General features: G+C 43.2%; 1 protein-coding gene across 1 annotated transcript; it reads right to left on the bottom strand.

Moving 5' to 3' along the window:
- Window positions 1–12,352: 12,352 nt before the first annotated feature.
- LOC106605033 (POU domain, class 3, transcription factor 2) lies at window positions 12,353–15,874 on the bottom strand. The gene has a single exon (XM_014200262.2). It carries the CDS (start codon window positions 15,754–15,756, stop codon window positions 14,626–14,628), a length of 1,131 nt encoding a protein of 376 aa, XP_014055737.2. The 5' UTR covers window positions 15,757–15,874; the 3' UTR covers window positions 12,353–14,625.
- Between the last annotated feature and the right edge of the window lie 1,528 nt (window positions 15,875–17,402).

Here is a 17,402-nt window from a genome sequence, read left to right as displayed (position 1 = left end):
TAGCCTGGTTCACAAACTACTTCTCACATAGAGTCCAGTGTGTCAAATCGGAGGGCCTGTTGTACGGACCTCTGGCAGTCTCTATGGGGGTGCCACAGGTTTCAATTCTCGGGCCGACTATTTTCTCTGTATATATCAATGCTGTCGCTCTTGCTGCGGGTGATTCTTTGATCCACCTCTACGCAGACGACACCATTCTGTATACATCTTCTTTGGACACTGTTAACAAACCTCCAAATGATCTTCAACGCCATACAACACTCCTTCCGTGGACTTCAACTGCTCTTAAATGTTAGTAAAATTAAATGCATGCTCTTCAACCGATCGCTGCCTGCACCCGCCAGCCCAACTAGCATCACTACTCTGGACGGTTCTGACTTATGTGAATATGAATACGTGGACAACTATAAATACCTAGGTGTCTGGCTAGACTGTAAACTCTCCTTCCAGACTCATATTAAACATCTCCAATCCAAAATTAAATCTAGAATCGGCTTCCTATTTCACAACAAAGCCTCCTTCATTCATGCAGCCAAACATACCCTCGTAAAACTGACTATCCTACCGATCCTTGACTTTGGCGATGTCATTTGATGCGGTAAAGTTGTCCTGTCCCCTTAGCAGAAAAACACCCCCAAAGCATAATGTTTCCACCTCCATGTTTGACTGTGGAGATGGTGTTCTTGGGGTCATAGGCAGCATTCCTCCTCCTCCAAACACGGCGAGTTGATGCCAAAGAGCTCCATTTTGGTCTCATCTGACCACAACACTTTCATCCAGTTGTCCTCTGAATCATTCAGATGTTCATTGGCAAACTTCAGACGGGCATGTATATGTATTCTTGAGCAGGGGGACCTTGCGGGTGCTGCAGGATTTCAGTCCTTCACGGCGTAGTGTGTTACCAATTGTTTTCTTGGTGACTATGGTCCCAGCTGCCTTGAGATCATTGACAAGATCCTCCCGTGTAGTTCTGGGCTGATTCCTCACCGTTCTCATGATCATTGCAACCCCACGAGGTGAGATCTTGCATGGAGCTCCAGGCCGAGGGATATTGACAGTTCTTTTGTGTTTCTTCCATTTGCGAATAATCGCACCAAATGTTGTCACCTTCTCACCAAGCTGCTTGGCGATTGTCTTATAGCCCATTCCAGCCTTGTGTAGGTCTACAATGTTGTCCCTGACATCCTTGGAGAGCTCTTTGGTCTTGGCCATGGTGGAGAGTTTGGAATCTGATTGATTGATTGCTTCTGTGGACAGGTGTCTTTTTTACAGGTAACAAGCTGCGGTTAGGAGCACTCCCTTTAAGAGTGTGCTCCTAATCTCAGCTCGTTACCTGTATAAAAGACACCTGGGAGCCAGAAATCTTTCTGATTGAGAGGGGGTCAAATACTTATTTCCCTCATTAAAATGCATATCAATTTATAACATTTTTAACATGCGTTTTTCTGGATAATTTTTGTTGTTATTCTGTCTCTCACTGTTCAAATAAACCCATTAAAATTATAGACTGATCCTTTCTTCATCAGTGGGCAAACGTACAAAATCAGCAGGGGATCAAATACTTTTCCCCCCCACTGTACTACCCACCACGGCGACCTGTATGCTCTCGTTGGCTGGTCCTCGCTACATATTCGTCGCCAAACTCACTGGCTCCAGGCCATCTATAAGTCTTTGCTAGGTAAAGCTCCGCCTTATCTCAGCCCACTGGTCACCATAGCAACACCCACCCGTAGCACGTGCTCCAGCAGGTATATTTCACTGGTCATCCCCAAAGCCAACACCTATTTGGCCGCCTTTCCTTCTAATTCTCTGATGCCAATGACTGGAACGAATTGCAAAAATCACTGAAGTTGGAGACTTATGTCTCCCTCACTAACTTTAAGCATCAGCTGTCAGAGCAGCTTACCGATCGCTGCAGCTGTACACAGCCCATCTGTAAATAGCCCATCCAACCAACTACCTACCTCATCCCCATATTCGTTTTTGTTTTTCTGCTCTTTTGCACACAAGTATTTCTACTTGCACATCCTCATCTGCACATCTATCAGATGTTATTTGCTAAATTGTAATTACTTCGCCATGATGGCCTATTTATTGCCTTACTTCTTACTTCATTTGCAGACACTGTATACAGATTGTTCTATTGTGTTATTGACTGTACATTTGTTTATCCCATGTGTAACTCTGTTGTTTTTGTCGCACTGCTTTGCTTTATCTTGGCCAGGTCACAGTTGTAAATGAGAACTTGTTCTCAACTGGCCTACCTGGTTAAATAAAGGTGAAATAAATAAATAACAAAATAAAATAAAAAATAATGTAGTTGATGTTACCTAATTGACCCGCCGGAGGATCTTGAAGGGCCCCACAAACCAGGGGCTCAGCTTCCAGCAGGGCAAGCGGAGCGGGAGGTTCCTGGTGGAGAGCCAAATGCGATCACCAGGATGGAACACGGGAGCCTCACTGCTGTGGCGGTCCTCTTGCTCCTTTTGGTGGGAGACGGCACATTGGAGCCTCACGTAGGCAGTGTTCAAACCTCATCTGTGCGCCGGAACCACTCGTCGACAGCAGGGGCTTCGGTCTGGCTCTGGGTCAATAGAGCCAGGGCTGATATCCCAGGATGCACTGGAACGGGGTGAAGAAGTGAATTCTGGGCATACTCCGCCCAGGGAAGGAACATCCCCAGCTCCTGGTTGGTCCTCTCCACCTTACCTGCCACCCTAGACCCACTTCAGTTTGCATACCGCCCCAACAGGTCCACAGACGATGCAATCACCATCACACTGCACACTGCCCTATCCCATCTGGACAAGAAGAATACCTATTTATTAACAATGCTGTTCATTGTCTACAGCTCAGCATTCAACACCATTGTACCCTCCAAGATCATCATTTAAGCTTGAGGCCCTGGGTCTCAACCCCACCCTGTGCAATTGGGTCCTGGACTTTCTGATGGGCCGCCCCCAGGTGGTGAATGTAGGAAACAACATCTCCACTTCACTGATCCTCAACACTGGGGCCCCACAAGGGTGCATGCTCAGCCCCCTCCTGTACTCCCTGTTCACCCATGACTGATTGGCCATGTACGCCTCCAACTCAATCATCAAGTTTGCAGACGACACAACAGTATTGGGCTTGATTACCAACAACGACAAGACAGCCTACAGGGAGGAGGTGAGGGCACTCGGAGTGTGGTGTTATGAAAACAACCTCTACATCAACGTCAACAAAATGAAGGAGATGATTGTGGACTTCAGGAAACAGCAGAGGGAGCACCCCCTATCCACATTACTCATGTCATATGTATATACTTTATTTTATACCATCTATTGCATCTTGCCTATGCCACTCAGCCATCGCTCATCCATATATTTAGATGTACATATTCCTATTCTACCCCTTTACATTTGTGTGTATAAGGTAGTTGTTGTGGAACTGTTAGACTACTTGTTAGATATTACTGCACTGTCGGAACTAGAAGCACAAGCATTTCACTACACTCTCATTAACATCTGCTAACCATGTGTATGTGACCAATAACGATTTGATTTGATTTGGCACCTAGATGTGAGGCTGGCCGTGGCCCCCCAACTTCTTCATGAAGGCTCTCCATACCTGCGACGTGAATTGGGGGCCATGGTCAGAGACGATGTCCTCCGGAAGGTCATAGTGCCGGAAGACCTGCTGGAACAGTGCGTCAATGACCTGGAGAGCGGTAGGGAGACCAGAGAGAGGGATAAAATTGCAGGATTTTGAGAATTTGTCCACAACAACCTTAGCAGTGGTGATACCATCAGACGGGGGAAGATCAGTAAAGAAATCTATGGACAGATGGGACCAAGGCTGCTGAGACACGGGAAGAGGAAGGAGTTTCCCTGCTGGAGCATGCCGGGGAGATTTGGTTTGGGCACATATGGAGCAGAAGTTGCCATAACGGGCGATGTACTGCGCAAAGGTGGGCCACCAGTACTTAGTGGAGATGGATTGAATGGTGCGGGTGATAACTGGGTGTCCAGTGGCAAGGGATGTGTGCGTCTAGGTCAACAGCCAATCCCTTACCTCCGTGGGGACATAGTTGCACTCCGGAGGGCAGGTAGCAGGCGCTGGTTCCCTTTCCAGAGCCTGCTGGATGTCCACGTCTATGTCCCAAAGCACGGGGGCAACGATTCGGGAGGGCGGAATGATGGGCGCACTCAGGACAGGAACCTCTCCCGAATCGTATAGACGGGACAGGGAATCGGCTTTGGTGGCCTTTGAACATGGGCAATATGACAGGTTAGGTTCCGATGGTCGGTGAGGATAAGAAAGGGGTCTTTGGCCACCTCCAGCCAGTGTCTGCACTCCTCTAATGCCAACTTCACCGCCAGGAGCTCCCGGTTGCCGGAGTTATAGTTCCTCTTTGTCGAAGACAGTTTCTTAGAGTAGTATGCACATGGATGCAATTTCTGTGGGTTACCATGGTGTTGGGGCAGGATGGCCCCCACGCCCACTTCTGAGTCGTCCACCTCCACCACGAAGGGCAGTCTAGGATCTCGGTGTTTCAGCAACGGCGTGGAGGTGAAACGCCCCTTCAGTAGGTGGAAGGCCTCATCAGCTGCAGGACTCCACACCAACTTATGGGGACCACCTTTGAGGAGAGACAATGGAGCTGAAGTTTTTATTGAAGCGACGGTAGAAGTTGGCAAACCCCAAAAACCTTTGTAGTCCGTTTATGGTGGTTGGGACTGGCCATGACCTGACTGCCTCGACTTGACTCTCCTCCATGACCACTCCCTGTGGGCTGATCTGGTATCCCAGGAAGGAGACAGCGATCTGATGGAACTGGCACTTCTCTGCTTTGACATAAAAGCGGTTCTCCAGGAGGCGTCCCAGGACTACCCGGACATGGGCGATGTGATGCTCCAAGGTGTCCAAGTAGACCACGATGTCGTTGATATACATGACCACCGGGCGCCCGAAAATGTCCCAGAACACCTCATTCACGAATGACTGGAACACCGACGGAGCATTGTCTAATCCATAAGACATCAAGTTCTTGTAATGCCCAGACATCGTGCTGAAGTCCATTTTTCATTCATCCCCCTCCCGCATGCGGATCAGATTGACCAGTTTAGTAAAGAAAACGGGCCCCGCAGAGCTGTTCGATGGCACCGACGGGAGATGGTAGCGGTACTTGGTGGTGCTGGAATTGAGGCCTCTGTAATTTATGCACGGACGTAGACCTCTGTCCTTCTTGGCCACGAAGAAGAAGCCTCCCGATGCAGGGAATTTGGATGAGCGAATGAAACCCTGTTGGAAAGCCACATGGATGTACTCCTCCATGCCTTGGTTTCAGCCACCGACAGAGGGTAGACACGGCTGTGTGGAGGCGCAGAGTCTGCAAGCAGGTCAATGGCACGGGAGACAGGCGAGGGAGACAGGTGGCGCAGGTCTTGGAGAAAACCTCCTGGAGATCCTGGTAAACCTCTGGGATGTCGGGCTGGAGAGCAACCACAGGACTCTCAACTGACGATGAACCACAGGGTAAGGGAAATCAGGTCTTCCGACATCCTCGACCAGGAGATGGTGGGGTCATGACGTTGGAGCCACGGGAGGCTGAGGGTGACTTGTGTACGGGTGCATTGATGATGAGGAAGGGAAGGATTTCTTGGTGCTGGGCACCCTGCCGGAGTTGGATTAGACACTCACCTCCCTTTCTGCCCTCCAGTGGATGGTTGAAGAACACTCTGAACAGAGCCATGAACTTCTCGTAGGAACTCAGCTCTTCCTCTCCTGTCTACCAGACTACTGTAGCCCACTCCAACGCCTGCCCGCTCAGCAGGGAAATTACCGTGACAATCTTGGACCTCTCAGTGGTGGGGGCTCCCATCTGATGGGTGAAATAGAGGGAGCACAGGAGTAGGAAGCCACGGCATTTGGATGGAGTCCCGTCTTACGAGCATCGCTGAACTGGATGGATTGCTGGGTAGGCTGGGGGGCTGGCTCGCTGGGACGACTCGTGGTAGGTGGCGAATCCTCTTGGGTGGTGTCGAGGCGGTGGAGGATGCAGAGGACCTCATCCATAGCTGCACCCAGTTGTGCCAGCTGATCGTGGTGTTGGCAGAGTAGGTGTCCCTGTTCGTCGACCATCTGGGATATGTTATTTTCTTCAGCTGCTTCCATATGGTGAGGCATTATTCTGTATCGTATATGTTTGGAGTCAGGAAGCAGGTGCAGACGGTGAGTTTAATGATAAGGCAGATAAACAGGAGCAGTGTACTGAACGTGACCACAACCAATACTGCCTGACAGCTGAGACTACTGAGGGCTAAATAAAGGGAGAGTAATCAAGGTGATGATGAGGTCCAGGTGTGCGTAACGATGGGGCGCAGGTCTGTGTAATGATGATGCCAGGACTGGTGGTTAGTAGACTGAGTGGTGGAGAGGGAGTAGGTATGACAGGATGGCAGCCATTTTATTAAACTGACCGGTTGACTGACGGGCTTCATAGACAGCCTCCATCTTTAAAATGTTCCTTAAGGTATGTAGTATTCGTGTACCAAGACTGATACTTCTATCATAAAATGTAACAATTATTTCACATATCTGCTGGACTAACACAGATTCATCCACAAAGACCAGGGAGGTTTTCCAATGCTTCGCTAAGGAAGGCACCAATTGATAAAAGTCAGCTTGTCCTAGAGAGATTTACACGGTTATGAAAACATCATGCCAAGATAAGCCTACATGAAACAAAGCCTTATTTGCATTTCTAAAATACCATGTGGGAAAAATGAATGGCGGAAAAATTATTGGAAACATTTCCCTGTTTGACCGCTAGGTTTTATAGGTGTTATGACTCATACTGTGGTACTCTATAGTGTGTAGGCCAGTGACACAATATCACAATTGACTCCATTTTAAATGCAGGCTGTAACACAACAAAATGTGGAAAATTGAGGGGTGTGAATACTTTCTGAAGGCACTGCATGTCTATGGCCACAACGCAACAAGCTGTATATTTGGTGTGCATGCAGCCTTCCCAAATGTAGGCAACCGGTAACTGTCCAAATAAAGAAAACACTTGAGTAAATGAGGGATATAAATAATATGTCATGGTGTGGGGTGCATTTTCCTGGCATGGTTTAGGTCCACTTGTAGAATCGATGTCAAGGCTCATTGAAGCTTTTCTGGCAGCTCGTGGTCGCCAAACACCCTTTTAAGACACTATGTTGGTGTTTCCTTTATTTTGGCAGCTACCTGTATGCGCTTGTGATAAAATTTAATCCACAGTTATTTTTTTAGAACCTATTGATCCTCTGTGGCTAAATTACTCTCTGGTGTATTTTGAACATTGAGAGCGGGCTCCTGTGGTTGGCAAAGATATATACAGTACCAGTCAAAAGTTTGGACACACCTACTCATTCAAGGGTTTTTCTTTATTTCACTATTTTCTACATTGTAGAATAGTGAAGACATGAAAACTATGAAATAACACTTATGGGATCATGTAGTAACCACAAAAGTGTTAAACAGATCAAAATATATTTTGAGATTCTTCAAAGTAGCCACCCTTTGCCTTGATGACAAGGTGGCGCAGCGGTCTAAGGCACTGCATCTCAGTGTGAGAGGTGTCACTGCAGTCCCTGGTTTGAATCCAAGCTGCATCACATCCGGCCATGATTGGGAGTCCCATAGGATGGCGCACAATTGGCCCAGCATCCTCTGGGTTTGGCTGGGGTAGGCCGTCATTGTAAATTAGAATTAGTTCTTAACTGACTTGCCTACTTAAATAAAGGTTAAATAAAAATAATAATAAAAATGACAGCTTTGCACACTCTTGCACACAGCATGGTCACCATAGCAACACCCACCCGTAGCACGCGCTCCAGCAGGTATATTTCACTGGTCATCCCCAAAGCCAACACTTGCTTTGGCCGCCTTTCCTTCCAGTTCTCTGCTGTCAATGACTGGAACTGAAAAAATCCCTGAAAACTTATCTCCCTCTCTAACTTTAACTTTAAGAATCAGCTGTCAGCAGGTTACCGATCACTATACCTGTACACAGCCAATCTGTAAATAGCACACCCAACTACCTCATCCCCATATTGTTATTTATCTTCTTGCACCCCAGTATCTCTACTTGCACATCTATCACTCCAGCGTTAATGCTAAATTGTAATTATTTCGCTTCTATGGCCTATTTATTGCCTTACCTCCCTAATCTTCTACATTTGCACACACCGTACATAGATTTATCTATTGTGATATTGACTGTATGTTTGTTTATGTGTAACTCTGTGTTGTTGTTTTTGTCGCACTGCTTTGCTTTATCTTGGCCAGGTCGCAGTTGTAAATGAGAACTTGTTCTCAACTGGCCTACCTGGTTAAATAAAGGTGAAATAACATTTTAAAAATACATTTAGTTTGTCTGGTAGGCTCGCGTCACATTGAAATTCCCGACTGGGTTTCCCATTCCCTTTATATGAACTATAACTCAGTTAAATCTTTGAAATTGTTGCATGTTTCATTAATATTTTTGTTTAGTGTGTGTGTGTATATATATGAGAGAGAGCCTATTGCTAAATATGAAAATACAACTGTTCAGTGTTACTTTTCAGATGCCATTCTATTTATGCTGGCAGTGGTAAGTAACCACATACAATGTAAAGTGCTTTTAACTTACAGCATAGATTCAGTCAGATCAAGCACTAACCAGCGATAGCCAACACCCACATAGCTGATATTTTGGAGGTGTCTGAGATGCTACTGCGTTGGAGCTGTCAATTTGGTGAGCAGTTGCTCTTGATCATTGTCATGAAGCCACACCTGTCCCACTCGCATTACAAGTTCAGAACCGGAAAGTGTATTGGCTATATATAAATAATGACACTCAAATTTAAAATCATTAAACAAAATAATAATCATTTCTATCAATGTATATTACTCATCTCTCATTCCAGTGTTTGAACTTGTAAACAAGGCTGCATGGGATTTGGGGTTCCTCTTAAAGTGACTCAGTGCAGCCAATGGCAATGTCTGCTTTAGGTATAACTGCCAGGAGCCTCTTGTGGATTTGACAGCTCTAATGCAGTTCCACCTCCAACCGTCAAAACAACCTCTATGCAGATGTCAGCTAAAGCAGATCTGATTAAATAGAGCCCAAAGATTGCTTAATTTGATTATTATTATGAGGCCTATAATACATTATAAATAGGCCTAGGCTACATAATAAATGTTAAGTGGCCTACCGAACAGGATCCCACTACGAAAGACCAGCTATGTTGCCTGATGAGAAGGTGCCTTAAATTGTTGAGTTTGTTAATGTAGCAAATATTGAACATTATGAAAGCATGCCTTAAGAATGAAATGAGCAGTAGGCAAGATGTAAACCCATGTCCCTATCAATTTAAAAGGTTCTAAGAAAGAATGTGTTCCATGTGTATGCCTAGGATACACTAAACTTCCCCGCCTTTTAGGCTATTATTCCGCCAAGGACTCGCTAGATGGCACCAGAGGATTGTCGCTGCGTAACTTGAGCTGTGTGCAGCGGATAAGCACCATGCAGAACCGTGCAGTGCGCGAGCCTAATGGGACTTTTCAAGCAACCTAAATAAAGAGGAAGGTGTAATTAACATGTCGCAGTATTAATTGCATCTGCAAGTGAACGAATGAAGTGCACAAGACCATAGTTTAAAAAATATATATATATATATATATATATATATATATATATATATATATATATATATATATATATATATATATAGAGTTAGGCGTTGCTTCAGTTAACAAACCAAGGCTATGTAAGCAAATAATAATAATAATAATAATAATAATAATAATAATACAAAAAAGAATGACACTGCAATAATAGTACACGTTCATAAGCCAGGGAATCTGATGACAGCGCATTTCGTAAGGAAGGCCTTGCTTAAAAGGAAAGCTATGCTTATTCGCCTTAAATGAATAATCTTTACTGTTCAACGCAGATATTTTCTTTAGCATTTCATTACAGTTAGTAGCCTAGGCCTACCTATCATTATCAATACTATTGAAGTTACATTAGAGCCGGTTACATTAGCACTTTCAAACCATCGATAATATACCTTCCACCCTTTCACATCAAAACGTTATTGAACTTGTGAAGCATCGAGTGTTTGTGTGGGTAGAAAGGCTGATAAGTATGATTGGTTCAGATTATCATCATATGATCGCATGTAAACAAAATTGAAAAAATAAGGGACATCTACGTGTTTTCAAAGTTTCTAAAATATGCAATATAATATGGCATTTTGCTTTGAATTATTGGATGATATTATCCCCAAAATGTTTCATCCGGTCAAGAAAAACATGTGATGTACGTAAGCATTACGATCATACCAGATGCATCGTTATTTACTTTTCCAAAACAAGCACGTAGAGAAAGAACCATTTGTGGCGAAAGAGAAGCAGCGGCCCACTGGGCATACTGGTTGAATAAACGTTGTTTCCACATCATTTCAATGAAATTACGTTGAACCAAGGTGGAATAGACGTTGAATTGACGACTGTGCCCAGTGGGGCTGCTCTTTGATCAGCTTTCAAATATTACCTTAGCACTATAATTATTCTTCAATACTGACGATGGATCAGCTCCTATAGATATGACCACCTTTGGCTGCAAATATTGAAGCGACTTATTCTAAATGCTTAGGTCTACCCTATAATAATGCACAAAAGCAATATTTGGCACATCATTCAGCACATGTTGTTCAATATCATGAAATATATTGAGGCAAATATAATTAAATTGAATGAACATCAAATTGATTTCAATGTAATTTAAATATAAAGGCCTACGTAGCCTATAATGTAGTCTTTCATTTGAAGCATGCATCGTTGTATAATTCATTTGTTTTTATTAACAAACGCAAAGACATAAACTACATAGGGTAGCCTATTTGTAGTCGCCTACGTTCTGAACGTATTCGCAGTCACATTGAGACCGATGAACCTCTTGATGATGTGTTTAGCAGAGATCTTCTGTGTATAAAGTGACGCGGAACGGCAAAAAGGCATCTAACGACGCACCTAGATGTTCTACGAGTGGTCTGAGGCCGTCAATAAATAACGAGTGTTATTTTGTGCAACTTCAGTAAATATGGTTTTGGGAAACAGCTCGGCTACTATGTATCATACGATTATTCTAAAGATGATCTTAACGCTACGAAGGCTCTGAGAAGCCATGCCCTGGCCTGGGTTGTGACCACAAAGTTGGATAGAGGACTCTCAAACCTTGATTATATTTTGTTAATTCTAGGCTACTGTCTGTACTTTTTACCTCAATATATTTCATGATATCTAACAACATGTGCGGAAGGATTTGCCAAATCTTGATTAAGTCCATTATTATACGGTAGGCCTACGCATTTAAAATAAGCCATCTCAATATTTACAGCCATGGGTGGTTTTATCCCTATAGGAGCTGATCCATCATCAGTGTTGTGGAATAAAAGCTTGTTTTAGCATGTGCAGCGCCATTGAGGACTTTCACCATTTTGAAGTAGTCAACATGATTCCATCTGGGTCATCAGGAGGGATAAACCAATGAATTATAGTCATGCGCAAACATTGGCAGTAAATTACCAACCTTGGCTTCATACCTGTTCAAACAACACACTACAGGTGGCAGTATGCACCCTTTCCGTTTGTTTGCCAAGTCATAAAAGTAGTAGAAGAAGAAAATGGAGGAGTTCTCAATGGGCTGCCAATAGCGCTGCCCATTGAGACGCCATAATAGGACTTGTGATCGATAGAGGGCAATTGTATTATTTTTGAACCCATGTTCGAATGGATTCATTGACCCTAACCTATACGTCCAAAGAGCTCAATGGTGTTGTGGTCCATTTGATCTGTGGAATGGACACTCGACATAGGCCTACATTTAGCCTACAAAAGACTACAGGCTGTTGAGGGTGCAGAAACGAAATAGGCCTATAGTCTATATTTTCCCTATAGCCAAGGCTCACCACCTATTTGCTCATATTAAATATTTTTGTCTAGTCAGTAAATATGAACGAATGCACAGAAATGTCATAGCTGTCGTGAAACTGTAACTTGCATTAATTAGGTCTTAGCATTTGGTTGGCATAATACAATGCGCCATGGCCATGAACTGACAAACATTAAAATCGTATTGTTCTCAATTTCAACATGGCATTAACCAACTCCATGCCTCTCTTCTTGCAAACCCCAAAAGGAAACAAATTCGTCATCATGACGTTATGACTACGAAAAAACCTTTGATGAGAATACAATAAAAAAAGATGGTGGGAAATAGCCAGAAAGACCATGTTCCATGCAGCTTTAAATAAAAATACATTAGATCTCGACATTGAAAAAAGCTTTTTAATATCAACCCCATTATTTAAAAATGTGCAAGTCTTTGTTCATGTCATATCAAGTGATGAAATATTACCTAAATATATTTCTATCACCATATCTGCGTGTTTAACCCCCAGATTTATCCAGATCAATTAAAAGTGAATGTGACAAACGCGAGAAAAAAACCCCGAACAAAACAAAAACAAAACATCGAATTTGTACATCCCACAGTTTGATTTTCAGAGAATTGTAAGATTGATCGATTAATTCAAGCTACAGAAGAAATATGATCAATGCCATGACCTTTTTTCTTGAAAAAAAAAGTAAGATTAGGCAAGCTGCTTCCAAATGAGAAGAACACAAGTCCCTGGATACAATTTGCATAAAATGAAACAAAGCTACGGAGAACAAGCCATATGGGTATCAGAAAACATGTATATACACGTAGCATTGACGGTATAGGCTATGGCAATCCCGCTGAAATAAAAAATACTATCTCTCCCCCCTTATGACTAGCCTATGTTCCATAAGCCTTTTCGATGGCATTTATATATCTATTGTACTTTGTGTCATCTATAAAAGTCGTTATAGAATAAATTACAATCTCAACAACAAAATAATAAAATTAAAGTATTTGATAATTATTCCCATATCGCAATGATACCAAAACAAAAGAAAGATGGCAAGGATTAAATAAAATCCTCACCTATGATAAATAATAAAATAATAATATATTATTCTTATTATTATTATCATTATTATGTGGTGCCAGGTGACTTGTTTTTGACAAAAGGCCTACGTTGTTTTTAAAAGTTGATATAAAATGTAGGCTACTTAAATATCTATTTCCTTTTGTAAAGGAATAATACATCTTTTAAATAAAATATATTTCAGGGAGCATATCGCCTTCCTTTGCCAATCTGTGGGCTGATTCATTATTTCGTTGCCAATCAATTAGAACATAATTACTTAAAGCATATATTTGATTCAAAAATATGTCAGGTGGACATTATTGAAAGCCAATGACAGGACAACATGTGAAGTCAATTCTGCCAATCCAATTGAATTCACATCAATGAAATGCCTCTGAATTTAACATAAAATGCGTCTCAAACACATTACACTGCAAACAACAAGCATAATTTCAGCTACAAATAACTTTAAATAAAAATACAAGGTAGGCTATTGAAACCTAAAATTGTGTCAAAACCATTTGGAATAAAAAAATAAACAGCTAAAACCTGTTTTTGTTTTGAAAACACCGAAAGAAAAAAAGTGCCTCAGTGAGAAGGAACTAAGCCATGACTGTTTAGTTATACAATATTTACAAAAATGATCACAATGTTCTGTGAAACTTGGTGATATATCTTGCTCTAGAAAAGTGCCAGGTTACCATCGCCACGTAGCCCTTCCGTGACCTGACTGCTAGCTGCTGGCCGCGTGGCGTGGAGCGGAGCTCAGTGTTGGCAGCCTTTTGTGTTTAGAACCGCACGTGCTGATATCATTAAGAGAACGAGGAGGATGATGTGTTCTTGAGTGCGTTCAAACGGAATATCAAAACCATACGATTTATGTGGTATCAATTATTCAAGGAGGTCCTTCGAACTGCTCTTGCCAATAATAATAATAATAATAGGGATATAACAAGTAACAGGCAAAAGAATAAAGCTTTTTCGCCCATAATAATTTGCCTAAACGCCTCAAAGCAATGTTGAATGTCAAAACTAACTGGAAAAATATGATTATCAACCCTCACACATTGCTCAGCCGATGCTCAACCCCAGCTGCATGTCTGGGACAGAGAAATGGCGTTTAGGCTATATTTGACGAATGCAGCTCTCATTACTTTTCGTGTCGGACCCACATGTCCAGAACAAAACAATGATGATTACGCAGCGCCATGTGTTGAATACACTAGAAAAGTCGAGAACGTAAACCATTTTAGCTAAGAATCTCGAGGCTAGTTTTAAACGATAATTCCCTTTACGCCAAATATTTTTCACAATAGGGCTACACCTTGAAACTGCGTCGAGTCACATTGCAAGGCATATCCCCGAACATGTGTTCTCTTAGCTCTTGAAGAAAACAATTTCCACTCCATTGCTAATGATATTTGGGTTTTGAATGGTATTCAATGCAGATATTGTGTAAGTAGCCTGCTCATGCCATAGGCTAGGCTATTATTATACAGAAAACACCCACTATCGCTCATAGTCCAGTGAAATATATATCATTTTCAGGATAAATCAAATCAGGAAAAGTCTAATACTGGTCCGTTATTGTTCATTGAACCGGTGTTTGGACTCCATGATGTGGCGGTGTGTCCCCATACACATCCTCGGTTCCAGGAAGCGGTCCACCGGGAGGAGTCATCCGTTTCTCTTTCTGTCTCCTGTTACAAAACCAAACCCTCACCACCTCTTTCTCCAGCTGTAGACCGTCCGCCAGGGAAGTAATTTCCGCCGCTGCGGGTTTAGGACACTTCAAGAAATGGGTCTCCAAAGCCCCTTTTACGCTTACCTCGATAGAGGTCCGTTTTTTCCTTTTCCTCCCTTGTGCAGCGATTTTGTCCAAGCTGGTTGGACTGCCCGAGGTGGAATCCGCTTCTTCCAACCACTTGTTCAACAAAGGCTTGAGCTTACACATGTTTTTGAAGCTGAGCTGCAGGGCCTCGAACCTGCAAATAGTGGTTTGGGAAAACACATTTCCATACAGCGTTCCCAAGGCGAGTCCGACGTCAGCCTGAGTGAAGCCCAGCTTGATCCTCCGCTGCTTAAACTGCTTGGCGAACTGCTCCAAGTCGTCCGAGGTCGGTGTATCCTCGTCCGAATGGTCGTGGTGACTCTGTTGCTGGTGCTGGGACGCCTGGTGGCCGTGATCGCTGAGATGCGGACTGTGGTGGTCTTCGTGTGCGTCTCTTAGGTTGTGGTGGTGCATCCCCTGTCCGCTGCCTGGAATCAGGCCGTTGACGCCGAATCCGGGCTGTGAATAAATAAGGCTCTGGCCATTGGATGTTGCCATGCTGGGTATGTGGGCTGCGGTAGTTCTCCACGCTCGGGCGTCGTGGTGGTTCCCATGCGACTGGTGCACCAGGTGGGGCGGTCGCGGCTGGTGCTGGTGCTGCAAGTTGTTGGAGCTGTGCATCTCGTCTCTGGTGCCCTGCACCGCGGGTTTGATGTCCTGGTCGCCGAGAGGACTGGTTGACCACGGAGCTCCCTCTCCGTGCGACAGTGCCGTTATCCACTGGTGCGCGTGGCTGAGCGGGTGACTGTTGCTCTGCAATGAGTAGTCACTCTGCAACAGGGTCTGCGCGTCCCTGTACGCCGATGCTTGCTGCATGCTCCCGGGCTCCGAGTGCACAATGGATGCGCTGGAGGTAAGGATATTGTAATGATTAGACGCTGTGGTCGCCATGACTCTCGGAGCCGGACTGATCGCTCTTATTAAAGGAACCTTGCATTTGACAGTTACTGTTTTGCCACAGGCGTCTCCCAGGCACTCTGCCAAGTGGACGCAGCGGCGCGCACCTGCACCCCGCCTCGTCCAGCTGTTCATTGGACAGAAATGGCTGATGGACGTGGTTGTTACTGGCAACAGCCCTCTCATTGGACGTTGCAGAGTCTCAACAAACACTACCCCTTTCTAGAGAACTGCGAGTTATGCTGCGGCACCTCTGAAACGTGAGAGACCGAGTGCGGCATGGAAAACGGAAAGGGGTATATGCACTGGCCGAGATTTTCAATGGAACTGTAAGGCATTTACTCATATTAATACGATAATGTTTTAAACCAATATATGAATATCGTGATTACAGATCATTCGAGTGATGCATGCTTCAAATGCTTTTGTGAAATTTATATTCGAATACGGTTATAAATCTTCGTCTATTTATTTTGAGTAAATTATGTTTGTATTTTATTGTATTTTATTGTACTTTTACTTTTTCAGACATTACATGTTATTCATACTTACAATAATTGTGTGGGCATTCTCATATTTTGGACGTTCAGTGTTTTGGGCGAAAACTTTTTTACTTCAAGGATAAAGTTTTGTTTGAGGTAGTAGGCCTATAGCTGCAGTTATTCGGTTTATACTATGAGATTTGAAATGCATCCCTTGATATTGAATAGCCTAATGAAAGTAACTGAGACTTATCAGTACTAGTTGCATTGTTGTACTTATTGTAGTGCTTAATTGTTTTTTTTATGGACAAAACTGCATGGAATTGAAAGCATGTTTTACTGTGAACCTGTATATGTATAGATACATGCTTTGTACCAGTACTTTGCGTGTGCATGTGTTACGTGATCTGTTTGTATACAATGTCGGTGATATAATGCCATTTCCCTCTGCATTACATATGCTCTACAATACTGGAATGTATTGTATGACAATACAAATATAAGGCTAAGTACAATAAACATTTAACAGAATCAAACTAGTCTTGGCGCCATGAACATATGAAGGTGTAAACCTTCAAATAATAACTTTCAGTAATAGGCTACTTATGACTCAAATTGTTTACATCAGAATCTAGACATAGGAGTCTTGTATTAAAAAACACAATTTGTGATCATATATTGTTTAACAGTTGGAGTATGCATTTAAAACAGGAATGCATAATGTCCAACTATGGGAACGCGATTCATTGACTATGATGTCATTGTTGTTTTGGACTCCTTTTGTATGTGTGTGCGTGCGCGTGTGCGTGCGTGTGCGTGTGTGAAACGCTTCCATCTCAGACCGATGAAAATCAGGTCTGAAATGGTATGAGTTTTCAGATATTTGTTTGGGAACTATTTTATTTGGTTAAGGTTTAGTAGAACAATTTGTTAATGTAATTTGTAAATACCAAATTGAACATGTTTAGATTATGGAGAACTACACTAATATATAACGTCAACGATAAAACAAAAGTTGGACCACCACAACAATGTCAAACAATGACCGTAAGAGATGAATACAGTTGTGCGTCACAAGGCAGATGCATAAAAGGCCTATGGAACAGAAACAGCAACAGAAAAAAAATTTGCGACAACATTTCAAATATTTGAATGAGC

Source organism: Salmo salar, chromosome ssa05 (assembly GCF_905237065.1).
Source record: "Salmo salar chromosome ssa05, Ssal_v3.1, whole genome shotgun sequence".
NCBI classification, from domain to species: domain Eukaryota; kingdom Metazoa; phylum Chordata; class Actinopteri; order Salmoniformes; family Salmonidae; genus Salmo; species Salmo salar.
Note: the sequence above shows the minus strand (reverse complement) of the source record. Positions and strands in the feature narration are given on the sequence as shown.

Bases quoted from the DNA above. Each gene is read 5' to 3' on its own strand.
- LOC106605033 (XM_014200262.2), bottom strand. From the start codon at position 15,756: ATGGCGACCACAGCGTCTAATCATTACAATATCCTTACCTCCAGCGCA.